The 13,078-nt window shown below is 50.6% G+C and overlaps 1 protein-coding gene across 2 annotated transcripts in view; it reads left to right on the forward strand.

Moving 5' to 3' along the window:
- LOC144727207 (protein PALS1-like) overlaps positions 1 to 13,078 on the forward strand; it is a 40,884-nt gene that overhangs the window by 19,977 nt on the left and 7,829 nt on the right. For both annotated transcript variants that reach the window (XM_078605868.1, XM_078605869.1), the window contains exons 6-14: positions 626 to 772; positions 2,296 to 2,457; positions 3,184 to 3,261; positions 5,547 to 5,730; positions 7,577 to 7,648; positions 7,924 to 7,974; positions 8,892 to 9,059; positions 11,929 to 12,131; positions 12,920 to 13,030. In XM_078605868.1, coding sequence (XP_078461994.1) covers positions 626 to 772; positions 2,296 to 2,457; positions 3,184 to 3,261; positions 5,547 to 5,730; positions 7,577 to 7,648; positions 7,924 to 7,974; positions 8,892 to 9,059; positions 11,929 to 12,131; positions 12,920 to 13,030 — 1,176 coding nt within the window. The remainder of the gene's footprint in view (positions 1 to 625; positions 773 to 2,295; positions 2,458 to 3,183; positions 3,262 to 5,546; positions 5,731 to 7,576; positions 7,649 to 7,923; positions 7,975 to 8,891; positions 9,060 to 11,928; positions 12,132 to 12,919; positions 13,031 to 13,078) is intronic.

Below are 13,078 nucleotides of genomic sequence, written 5' to 3' on the forward strand. Positions count from 1 at the left end.
GGCACACCGCGGCGCCTTGAGCACTGGGTGATGTGGCCTGGAACATCTGTGCTGTTTGTGCCTCGTGTTTTACCTCCATAATAGCAAAGGAACCCATTCCCACAGCGTTTTAAAAACTATCTCAGTTTCCTCCACTGGCTTCCCATCGCCACAGAAAGTTCATCTGCAAGATCGCCTGCCTATGCCACCGTACCTCTACTTTTAGTCATCCACTGCATCTCTCCTCGCTCCTGTCACCCTGCACTGCAGCTCATGGTAGACTGTCAGCAGCAGCAGTGCTACTCGCCACATCCTCCTCCTCTTACAATAAGCACCAGGACCACCGTCACTGTTGGCCGTTGTTTCTCCATAACAGACTTCTCCATCTGGAACGTGGCTACTATATCCCCCTGCACATTCACAGCAGCAGCGATCAATCTACACCGACCTTTAAGAGACACTGAAAGGCCTCGTCTCTTTCACCCGGCTTGTGAGCGACACCGAGCCTGCCTCCGCTTCTCAGAGTCATGGTCACGTTTGTCGAACAAAATATTGTGCTCATTACAAATTATATTTTCGTTATTATCATTGTCATCATCTCCGTGATGTGATCGCACTACGAGTCATTGCGTGTTTGGTTGCGCAGGCCATGCTGTTTGTGCACGACGCAGTGGCCCAGCGAGAGATGTCCACCGAGGCGACGTTGGCGGGCGAGTGGACAAAGCGGCTGTCCCAGCACGGGGAGGAGACGGTGCGCGTGGTGCGCATAGACAAGGCGCGCGACGTGCCGCTGGTACGTGCACGTGGCCGGGTATGGCCCTCCTCCAATCAGGCCACGCTCCGATCTATAAAGCGTGCTCCACAGCAAGAAGTGCCTGGGTTCGATTCCAGTCTCAGGCACCTTTCTATGGCTGAGTTGTTTGTTCTCCCCCTGTTCTGCAGCATGAGTGAGTGAGGAGTGTGTATGTTCTCCCCCTGTTCTGCAGCGTGAGTGAGGAGTTTGTATGATCTCCCCCTGTTCTGCAGCGTGAGTGAGTGAGTGAGGAGTGTGTATGTTCTCCCCCTGTTCTGCAGCGTGAGTGAGTAAGTGAGGAGTTTGAATGTTCTCCCCCTGTTCTGCAGCGTGAGTGAGTAAGTGAGGAGTTTGAATGTTCTCCCCCTGTTCTGCAGCGTGAGTGAGTGAGGAGTTTGTATGATCTCCCCCTGTTCTGCAGCGTGAGTGAGTGAGTGAGGCGTGTGTATGTTCTCCCCCTGTTCTGCAACATGAGTGAGCGAGTGAGGAGTGTGTATGTTCTCCCCCTGTTCTGCAGCGTGAGGGAGTGAGGAGTTTTTATGATCTCCCCCTGTTCTGCAGCGTGAGTGAGTGAGTGAGGAGTTTGTGTGATCTCCCCCTGTTCTGCAGAGTGTGTGAGTGAGTGAAGAGTTTGTATGTTCTCCCTCTGTTCTGCAGCGTGAGTGAGTGGGGAGTTTGTATGTTCTTTCCTTGTCTTGCATGGGTTTCCTCCGGGTTCTCAGGTTTCTTCGCATAACACAGTTGATATTTGCCAAAACATGCCAATTCTGAAAAAAAAATAAGTTACTAAATTTGGATGACACATGGCAACGTTGCCGCCTACAGCGGAAACATAGCAGAACCTTCATGAAAGAGAGTTGAGATTCGGCCTTTACCCTTGCTGGGTAACCGAGTGTAATGAATTCAAAATACAATTGCCCTGTCCACTTAGCTGTCCACTTAACTCTTTCCCATTCCGATGACAGACGTATACATCATCAGTTTTTCTTCCAATTCCATTCCGGTGACGTACTTGTTTGTCATCGGAAATAAATAAAATTATTTAATCGGTTCCGAGGCTCCCACAAGGCCATACAGGAGGGCGTGTGGCACAGTTTGGCGCCAGCTGTGGTCATGTCGCTTTGGTCCTCTGCAATGAGTACAATGTCTTTAAAAAACAGAGGCGCTTTTGCGCCTCTCTAAATAAAAATGAACGCTAATCGCTGGCGCGTTCCGAGATCCAGCAGTGAACGGGACCCCCACCCTGCAACTTGCAGATGTCTCGGAACGGGAAAAGGTTCACATTTTGCTCGCAGCAAATATTCTTCAGAGCACTTTACATGCAATGAGTGGCTTGTATCAACATCTCATCTTAACAAACTTGAAAAGGGGACCCCCCTGGTGGCAGCTGTCCCAGTGTGACACAGGGTGACTCAGCGCCCCGGCCTGCGAGCGGGGCGGTAGTCTGCTGGTAGGGGTTGGGGGGGGGAACGACGTTGCCGCACGTGACCCTAAATGAGCGGCGGTGGCCCTGGTGGACGCAGGGGGCGACGGTGCGGAACGACGGGGAGTCTGTGGTGATCAGCCGTGTGGTGCGCGGGGGCGCAGCAGAGAAGAGTGGCCTCCTGCACGAGGGAGACGAGATCCTGGAGATCAACAACATCCCCATGCGGGGCAAGGACGTGAACGAGGTGTTTGACCTGCTGGTAATTCACCCGCCTCCCTCCACTGCGCAGCGTTTGTCTCACGGGCAAGAGGTGCCGCACCGACGGGTGGGCGTGAGGGTGTTGTCAAAGCCAAAGTGGTCTCCTGTTGAAATGAACTTCGAACCGTTGGTGCTCATTTCCTGTTTACAGCCCTGGATTTTCTCCATTCCTATGGTGGGGAAGAGTCTATCCATAGGACAACTAACCTTTATTTCCACAAAGTGGTTATCAATATTATCGATCCTGGGAGGGATGATAGGTTGAGTCAATCCCCAACCAGGATTTGAACTCACGACATTTAAATTTGAGCAGCTCGCTCTACCCTTGAGCCATCTGGCAGGAATTGTTGCTTAATGAGTAGGGTTTCGTGGGTAGGGTTTTGTGGGTAGGTTTTGTAGGATAGGGTTTTGTGGGTAGGATTTTGTCGGGTAGGGTTTGTGAAAAACCGGGGATGGAGAATGTGTCTTTCGTTATCTGGACAACTATCTGATGAGGTTCAATCTTAGAATAATATCTGATGAGGTATTTTGAGCAGAGCCGGGATCCGCAGCCCAGTACCCAAGTGAGTTTAACCGGTGGAGGAAGGGAGATGCACACGGGGTGTGGGGGGGGGCGGTGAGTGCTGTGCCAGCGGCGTGCTGCGAGTGGCGACGCTGAGGAGCAGCATCGCTCGCGTCGAGACAATGGTGGAGGGTGGCTCCAAAGCGGTGTACGTGTCCTCCGCAGGCCGAAATGCACGGAGTTCTGACGTTCGTCATCATCCCGACTCGTTTCCACAAAGCTACACAACCCAAAGAAACTGTGGTGAGCATCGTTTAATTACTTTTGCACGAGCACATGAACACATTGCAAAACATCAGAGCTATTGTGTTATCCAAAAGTCTTTCTTGGTTTTGTTTGGTATGTTGGTTATGTTTGGCTACTCTGGAATGTTTGGCGCTGGTTTGCTCGGTATGTTTGAAAATCGGCATGAATATATGGCCGGTGCTGGTTTGGTACAGGTATGTATATTCAGTCTTGGCTCAATATTGGCAACCATGAATGTTTGGTGGTGGTTGTTGCCAGCATGCCTGCCAAATGTTAGTTTAATACTGGCATGCTTGCATGTTTGGTGTTGGCTTGGTATTGGTATGCATGTATGTTTGGTGTTCGTTCAAAATTGTCATGCATGTGTGTTCGGTGTCGGATTGGCAGTGGCATGCATGAATGTTCGCTGTCGGTTTTGTACCTGTAAGTGTTCTCTGTGTTGGCTTCGTATTGGTATGCACGTGTGGCCGGTGATGATGAGGTTTGGTGTCGGCATGTTCGCATGCCAGTGTTTGGGATTGGACCATATGTTTGGTCTTGGATTTGGCATGAGCATGTGTGTACCATGCTGTTTTTGGCATTGATATGCTCGGTGTTGGTTTGGTAATCGTACGATTGTATGTTCGGTGTTTGTTTGGTGCTGGTACCGCATATGCGATATTGGTTTGGCGCTGCATGCATGTTCGGATGTTGGTTTGACATTGGTATGTGTGTATGCTGGGCACTGATTTGTTATTGCTATGTAATACGGATATTGGTATGTGTGCTCGGGGCTAGTGTGGTATTGGTTCGTATGTTTGGCATTCGTTGGGTTTTTCCATTTGTGCCACTGGCCCTAATCCTGCGGGTGCGTTCAAGTGGGCAAGAGCACTCTGCCCTGACACCACGAGGTGGGAGGTGCCTCTTATTGAATGGCGTGTCAGGAGGGTGCTTTGTTTTTTTATTTAAATGGGGGAGGAAGCCACGCATTGTTTGCGAGACGGCTTAACCGAGATGGACGCATGCTAAAAATTAATTAGCATGGGTGCCCGTTGCATTGGTCGTGAATGTCTGCCATCTTGACACAGTCTGACATGGTGCCCCCACCTCATGCTCGGTGTGGCAGCTCCCCTCAGATGCCGCACCCTGGGCTAACAGCTCGTCCAATAGAAAAGCGCTTTGCCCATTAAACGCACCCCTGGTGAAAATGGAAGCTCTTATCTGTTTCAATATTACCTCCTCGCCACTGTCAGAATTTCCGTTGCCTTTTCAGTGTTTCTGCATTATGTTAAATTTTTTTAAGTTTAGGTTGAAACAGTCACATGACAAAGAGCTACGCTTTCCAAACTTGCAGCACCATCTAATCACCCTTCAACACATGTTTTTAAACGATGAATGCTAGCTGATGTGTGCAAACATCACAGCGATACACTCCGTTACTCCTGAAGTGGTTATCTGGCTTGACCACCTGAATGTGAAATTTTTGTTGTTGCTCTGCATCTACATCAGTTAATAAAAATAAATTTGGGAAACCTCACAATGCTCTTTTACGCCAACGAGTTGCATTGACATGTAAACTTATCTTCTGGCTACCAACCACATAACTTCTCTGTGGCAGCCTTGGGCAGAAGGACCTTATTACGGTCGCCCCATGTGCACCTGTGCTTCTGTGTCTGTTGTTTTACTATGAAAATGAGAACCCGACTTACGGTTGCCATGCTGTTGCACTCCACTAATTGTAAGGGTCAGTGCCCGTAGCCCTCATTTTGAATGACGAAGGATAGAATACGCCAAAGAGGATGACGCCTCGGGAGAGGCAGAGATGAAATGGGACCCGTGCAGGAGTGGGGGATGGATCGTGGTGGCACGGTGAGAGATGGTGATGGCGTGGGTAGAGAATTATTCAGAGGCTTGGAAAGCTACGCACGAGCGAGAAGGCAGTCGAACCTGGCGCCAACAAATGCCCAAGCTCTGCCGTCCTATATTGGGATCTTTGGACAACTCCATTCGTGAGTGTTCTATACTTATGGGAGGAAACCGAAGTACGCGGAGAAAACCCACGCACGCGAGGGTGGCCTTCACTCAATCTCTGTCTGGAGGGAATAACAATGGAAATCAACCCACTTGCTGTACTGCCGTACCCTGATGAGGGGCAAGAAATAACAACCTCGACACCTACGGGTAGGGAGGGAGTTTTTTACGAATGCGCGCGTGATCCACCAATCCTCGCTTGCAACACAGGAGCGCGGCATGACCAACCTGCACCCAAAAATTTGTTTGGGTGTGCCGCCGTGTTCGCTCAGGTGCACATGAAGGCCCTGTTTGACTACGACCCGCTGGACGACCCCTACATCCCGTGCCGCGAGCTGGGCCTGTCCTTCCAGAAGGGCGACGTGCTACACATCATGAGCCAGGAGGACCCCAACTGGTGGCAGGCGTTCCGCGAGGGTGAGGAGGTGAACCAGCCACTGGCCGGCCTCGTGCCAGGTAACGGCACCTTCCCCTCCGCGGGTTCACAGCACCGACCGCTTGGGGGTCCCGCTCGTTTGGGTGGTCTGTGTGGCCGGGTTTCTCGAGGCCAAGTTCCGGAAAGGCTCTGTCCACCCGTCTTGACATCCGCAAATCAGGCAGATGGACAAAGCCCAACGCATTAATGCTTACAACCTTCATTGGACAGCAATACATTAGAACATTTACTATTAAGCTTTGTATGTGTGTCCGACCGGACAACCGAATGAGTGGATACAGTATTCAACAATATTAAATAAATAAGTAATATAAAAAAAAATATAATTTTAAAACACACTTTATTGAAATATACCATACTAGTAATGGAAGAACTCCACGACTCCAGGAAGTGGCCCCGAAGCTTGCCATAACGTAAGGGACCGTGGTGATTTACAGCCAACGTTAGTTGAGCGTGGACAATTAGACCCAAGCTGAAACATAACATATAAAACATAATGTTGAAAAAAATATCTATTTTTCATTTTTAATGATAGAATATAGTGTTGTCATCAGTATGACATAAGTATATCAAGTTGGCAGTCGACACCACATTGGGAAGTGGGTAAAAATTTAGTTACAAGATTTGAGGATACAACAGAGTGAGTTAATAAAAAGCGTGTAATAAAAACATGCTGTTTGTTGCATTAAACGTAACGTTTTGAGCTTTTAACTGAGAAAGGAAGCTAGCGGCCGTGCTGTTTGATTTACCGGCGTGGCGGTTGAAGCAACGGGGCAAGCTTCTCATCTCCCACACCCCTCCCCCCACCGTCTCTCCACCCAGCAGCAGTATAAATGGTTACACCACAGTCGATCGACAGGTCGTGTGGTGGAGTAAAGTGTGGGTACATCTCCTCTTTCCTCCTAAAAATCCACTGGAATCGATGACCAGTTCCTGAATTTTGGAACCGGTAATATCAGTTAACAAGCCCAGTTTATGATCCATATTTATTTCTGGGCCACTACATAGCAGTTTCATATGAAATTTTTTGCTATTAACCCTCCACCATGACAGAAATATTGGCATGGAACTTCGACTGGCCTCACACAAATTCACATGTGGATCATGTTGGTGGTGGCTACGAAAGCCTACGTTTTGAGTGAACCCGATATTTATCATTCATATTGTAGGCTTGAATTTCATGCAGCCGCCCCTGTGTGCCTTAGCAATGGATCTTCTATGTAACTCCCTATGTGATTTTGCACCACTGCCAACCCCAGCTTGAGCTGGACAGCTGCAAAAAGAGCTTCGTAGCGGTTAGCGCGCTGCACTACGAACCTGGCGACCCGGGTTCGATTCCCGCTCGCGGCAAACACCAGTGATGATTATCTGAACCGGTCCTGGGCCTCCCCTAGGTCGACTCAGCCTCGAATGAGTACCTGGTGCGATGTGTAAACATCGCCGCTAGGGAGACAAAGGCGGCCGGGCATGGTGTTGGCCACCCACCCCCTCGTGTGCCGTGCCGACCTTTATATGTGCTCGCTAACAGCACTTGCCCCTACAGTCTGTTACAGGCTATACGGGGGATCTTTGTAGTGGTTGGCGCACTGCGTTACCAAACAGGCGACCCTTGTCGATTCCCACTCATGGCAACCACCAGTGAGAATTATTTGAACCGGTCCTGGGCCTCCCCTAAGTCGACTCGGCGTCAAATGAGTACCTGGTGCGGTGTGTAAACATCACCACTTGGAGTGGTGCTGTCCACCCACCCCCTCGTGTGCCGTGCCGGCCTTCATAGGTGCTCGCGAACAGCACTTGCCGCATCAGTCTGTTAAGGCTATAAGGGGGATCTTTTTCTTTGTCTGCGATTGTGTGGATGATTTGTAGGGAAAAGCTTCCAACAGCAGCGGGAGGTCATGAAGCAGACGGTGGAGGAGGATGACAATATGGAGAAGTCGGGTGAGCGAGCAAGGAAACAGTGGCCCCTTCTCTTCACTCGATCACTCATCCCTGTTCGCCGCACTCTCTACGCGTCCCCAGACCGGAGAGGCAGCCTCGATCCTTGCGCTCCGTCATCACCGCGTTTCCACTGCGCAGCACCTGCCACCTCACGCGGTTATCGTGGCTTTTTAAAGCGCACGGCGAACGCGAGACGCGCGCGCAGTCGATCGGGGTGCGTCTGGAGAGCCGGGCACCAATGAGTCCTGCTCACCTGTGCTGCACATTCCCTGCAGGAAAGCTGTGGTGCGCCAAGAAGAACAAGAAGAAGAGGAAGAAACTTTACGGTACGGCATGGCACACGGTGCTCACGGGGCCGAGCCTCGCTCATCGTCACCGTCTATCACCGGGCGGCAGCGTAGCGGCGGCGCAGTGGGGTGACACTCGTGCCGTTTCACAGCAACAGCGGCCTGCGTTCGATTGCCGACTGGGGCACCCTGCTGTATGGAGTTTGCTTGTTCTCTTCCTGTTCTGCAGAGTGAGGGAGGGAGTGAGATTGAGTAAAAAAATGGTTGCCTTAGTAGCGAGATGTTATTTCCCTACCCTGGTATGCAGGAGGTTTTGGGTTCGATCTCGACCCTGTCGATGCCTGTATATGTGGGATTTGCATGTCTTTCTCCCCGTGGTTGCCTGGATTTTTCTCTGGGTCCTCCGGTTTTTCCTCCCAATTTAGAATCAACATGCCTTTAGAGTTTTTGGCTGCTATAAATGTCCATATGATAAGCCACTTTGTTAAGCTATCATTTATGGCCCGGTCACCTCTGAAAAAGTGGACTTAACCTGTAAAATAAAGAATAGTTTAGTTTAGAATGTGGGTGAGTGAATATGTGAGAGAGTGTATGAGTGTGTTAAAGTGAGAGTGAATGTGAGTGAGTTTTCATAGTTTGTATGTTCTCCATATGATCTGAATGGGTTTCTTTTGAGTTCTCTGGTTTCCTCCCATAGCTAAAAAAAAACATTGTAACTTGTATTGGCCAAATATCCCAAACCTGCAAATGACTCGATTGGGATTCGACACAGCAACATTGCCCACCACCACCACCACACACACCTGGCCAGTCCCTCCTGAAAAATCGTCACGAGACGCAGTGAGACTACCCTGAGTAAACACGAGCAAGGGGCAAATAATGAACAAATGGTCATCTACGGTTGACACGGAAGGTGATAAAGTCTGCGCTCTTGTCCGCTTGTGCTGCGTGTTCAGAGATGGATGCTGATGAAATCCTGACGTACGAGGAGATGGCGCTGTACCACCAGCCTGCGAACCGCAAGAGACCCATTGTGCTCATCGGGCCTCCCAACTGTGGCCGCAACGAGCTACGAACGAGACTCATGGAGAGTGACGCGGACCGTTTTGCTGCCGCAACGCCCCGTACGGTCTCGCTCACTCACACATTAACACACTTGCTCATTCACATACACTTGCTCATTCATTCACATACACTCGCTCGCTCACTCACGCGCTCACTCACGCGCTCACTCACACACTCGCTCACTCAAACACTCGATCACTCATTAACTTTCTCACACGCTCGCTCATTCACACACTCGTTCACTTACTCACACGCTCCCTCATTAACGTGCATTCACTTGCTTGCTCAATCACACACTCGTCATTCACATTCTCGCTCACTTGCTCACTCACACACACTCGCTCACAAACTCGCTGACTCACTCATTCATGTACATTCGCTCGGTTGCTCATTCATACACTCACACGCTCATTCACACATTCGCTCATTCACACACTTGCTCATTCACACACTTGCTCATTCACACACTCGCTCTCACACTCAACAACAACAACAACAACAACCGCCATTCGCCACTAAGTGGCGGTGACATCACCACGACGCTTGTGCGAGGCTATGTGCACGCTGAGGCCACGTGAAATGTTGAACGCCCGCTGGCAGGAGATCACGGGGCAGACCCAGGTGCCACGGCTCGACTGACTGAGATGACTGGCTGATGCACCACCTGTGCCCCCTGCTGTGCCAACTTGCTGTGCTTTAGCCACCCGGCGCTCCGCTCGTTGTTGTGAGCATCGCTCCTCCGCCCTCCGTTGTTGTTGGAAGGCGACTGCCCAGTAGCGTCCTTTATGAGCCTCCTCCACGAGCCTCCTCCACAGAGGCCGATCCTGACACCGCTGGTACCAGTCATCAGCAAGTCCACTCAGCTCCTCCTGTACCACGTCACTCCATCTCTTCTCTAGCCCGTGTCACGCCCGTTTAGCCCCCTCTATCCGGCCGAACGAAAGCTGTTTAGGCATGCAGTGACTGGGCATGCGGGCTACATGATCAGCCAACGCAGCCTTGCCTGCCGGAGGAGCTCACCAATGGGACTTCGTCCAGATCTTTTAACGATTTGTGAGCGCCTCATAAATCCATCCTGGTTAAGCCCAGGATGGATCGTAGGCAGGCCAGCCTAAATGTTTCTAACCGGCGAAGATGTTCCATTAGGGGGGTCCACGTTTTGCAAGCGTGGAGAAGGGAGGGAATGACCGTGGCCGAGAAGGACCTGAAGCTTCGTGCGGAGCGACAGACCAGCTAGCTTCCACACAGCGTTACGCAACCGATGAAAAGATAATGCTGCTTGACTGATTCGAAGTGAGACCTTTGTTGTCAAACCGGAGCCGGTCATGAGCACACTGCCTAGGTATGGGAAACTCCACTCTCTCCACAACTGCCCCATCACCAATTGAGAACTGTGGGGTGGAGTGTCCGATGGTATAAAATACCCAGGCAGGTGCTTAGTTTTGGTGGGGCTGATGGTAAGGCCCCACCTCTTAGTGGCACGCTCCAGGTTTAGCAGCAGCACCTCCAACTTCTCCTCTGAGTGAGAGGCAATTACCAGATCATCGGCATACATAACATGGTTGACCAATAGGAAGCCATCCCTTGACCGCAGCCGGACATCGATCAGCCTCCCATTGTATCTGTACCAGATGAAAATTCCCCTGGTACAGCCATCGAAGGCTTCACAAACTTAAGTGGAGGAGCCCCGAGGGTAAAGATTCAATCTCTTGGCTCTGCCAAATGAGGTTTGGCCAGGAGATGTCATAGACGCCTGTCTCCCCGGGGCCTCTGGCACAAGCTTATTAATTAGATATTTTAGACGTGGTTTTGTGGTAATTAATTGAAGGTGGTTATAACCGCCATGAGGGGGAATGGCCAATCTAAATTGACCCTCCCCCCATGGCACTGCCCACCACAGCGTTGCCGTCCGGCACCACGAGGAGGTAGGGGGTTGTTTTTTCCGGGCTCACACACTCACACACTGGCTCACAGGCTTGCTCAAACACACACTCGCTTGCTCGCTCAGTCACTCACATATACTTGGTCACCGACTTGCTCACTCGCTTGCACTTACTCATTCACACTTGCCTCGATTACTCACAAACAGTGGTGCAATAGGCAAAGAGCCTCCTTATAGCCTTCACAGACTGTTGGGGCAAGAGTTGTTAGCGAGCACTTTTGAAGGACGGCATGGCACATGGGATGGGTGGTGAGCACCACACATCGCACTAGGTTCTCAATTAAGGCTGAGTCGACCTAGGGGAGGCCCAGACCGGTTAAGATATTCGTCACTGGTGTTCGCCGTGAGTGGGTATCGAACTTCGGTCTCTGGGTTTGTAGTGCAACGCGCTAACTGCTACACCACCGCTCCCCACACACACGCAATCACACACACTCACTCGCACGCACTCACATGCACGGACTCACATACTCACTCACACACCTGCTTACACTCATGCTCTCTCATTCGCTTACTCACACAGTTACACACACTCATTTACTTACTCGCTCACACTCGCTCGCTCACATGCTCGCACGCACACAATCACTTATACTATTGAACATTTTTAATACTGAATATAACCAACATTACTAACACAAATCTACTCACCTCAGCCGCTGATTGGTTGAAGCGCATGGAGCGATGACATCTTGTCGTCTATGTTGCATGGGGGACCTCAAAGTGCCTTAATGTTGCATGCGAGGTTGTCTTCTTGGCAGCTGCTTGGCTGGTGCAGTGGGAGTGATGACATCGTCCCTAGCAACCGCTGTCATGCCAACAAGCATTGCCGTCTCACTAGGACCCAAGTATGCCCTTTTTAATTTGTATGTTTTCTCCAACGGCTCTTCAGATCTTACGACGATCTCCGCCCGGCGGACTTGGGACGAGTGTTCGGGGTCGCTTTGTGTACTTGGGGCCCCTAATCGTTGTGTGTTGGCTCGCAGACACGACGCGTGGCATGAGGGACAACGAGGTGGACGGGCGCGACTACCACTTCGTGTCGCGGCAGGCGTTTGAGGCGGACATTGGAGTTCACAAATTCATTGAGCATGGCGAGTTCGAGAAGAACCTCTACGGCACCAGCATCGACTCGGTGCGACAAGTCATCAACTCGGGCAAGATCTGCGTCCTCAACCTTCACACCCAGGTGAGGCACACGCGGTGGTGGCGGCGTGAAAAGAGTTTGACCATAATCGTCGTCATCGTCATCATCGGCAACTAAAGTCAAGAGTGACTTCCTGCTGCTCAAATGAACATTGAGATATCGGTGCTCATCTCTTAAGAGCCCTACACAGCCCAGTGGTGGAAATTCCAAATTCCTTTTGTGGGGGTCAATGAGTCTTGTCCAGAGGATAACCACCGTCGATTTCCGCACAAAGTGGTCTCCAATACCATGGACCCGGAGGGTGGGATGATGGGCCGAGTCAACCCCCAACCAGGACCTCACCTCGCGTAAATTTCCGATCGTAAGCTGCTCGCTATGTTGCAGAGGGTCACGGTCCGAATGTGTAGCCCCTGCCGCCCTGGTTCCAAATTTTCTGACTTTGAAGAATTTTCTGAGGGGGTATTAGCCAAAAAAAAAGAAAAATACACAGAAACTGCTGCACAGTGGACGTTAAAAGATCCCCGTGACATCATTTGCAAGGGTAGGCCTTTGTGTGCTGGTGTCATGGTCCAAATTTGCAGACTTAGCTGCAAATTGCTAGATTGAAACATAGGTGTCAATCATTGCCCCCTGACTTGGAAAACTTGGCAGGACATTCCTCGAAAACCCATGAGATTCATCAGTGAGGCTTACCTGGTAATAATAATATAAACCTACGGGATGGCGTGTAAGTCCCGACACCTTACTGCTCAAGTTGGTGTCTGAAGATGTGCATCATGCAGCACTAGAGATCACTGCAATGAGAGCCTGTGTTTGTTTTTTGTTTTCAGTCTTTGAAGCTGTTAAAGAATTCCGATTTGAAGCCGTACATTATTTTTGTGGCACCGCCGTCACAAGAACGACTCCGAGCCATGATGGCAAAAGAATCAAAGAACCCCAAAGTGAGTGCACGTTTCTTGGGAATTATATTTCACTTACGTTGGCAATGA

The sequence above is a fragment of the Lampetra planeri genome, chromosome 25, assembly GCF_965212315.1.
Source record: "Lampetra planeri chromosome 25, kcLamPlan1.2.h2, whole genome shotgun sequence".
Taxonomy (NCBI): domain Eukaryota; kingdom Metazoa; phylum Chordata; class Hyperoartia; order Petromyzontiformes; family Petromyzontidae; genus Lampetra; species Lampetra planeri.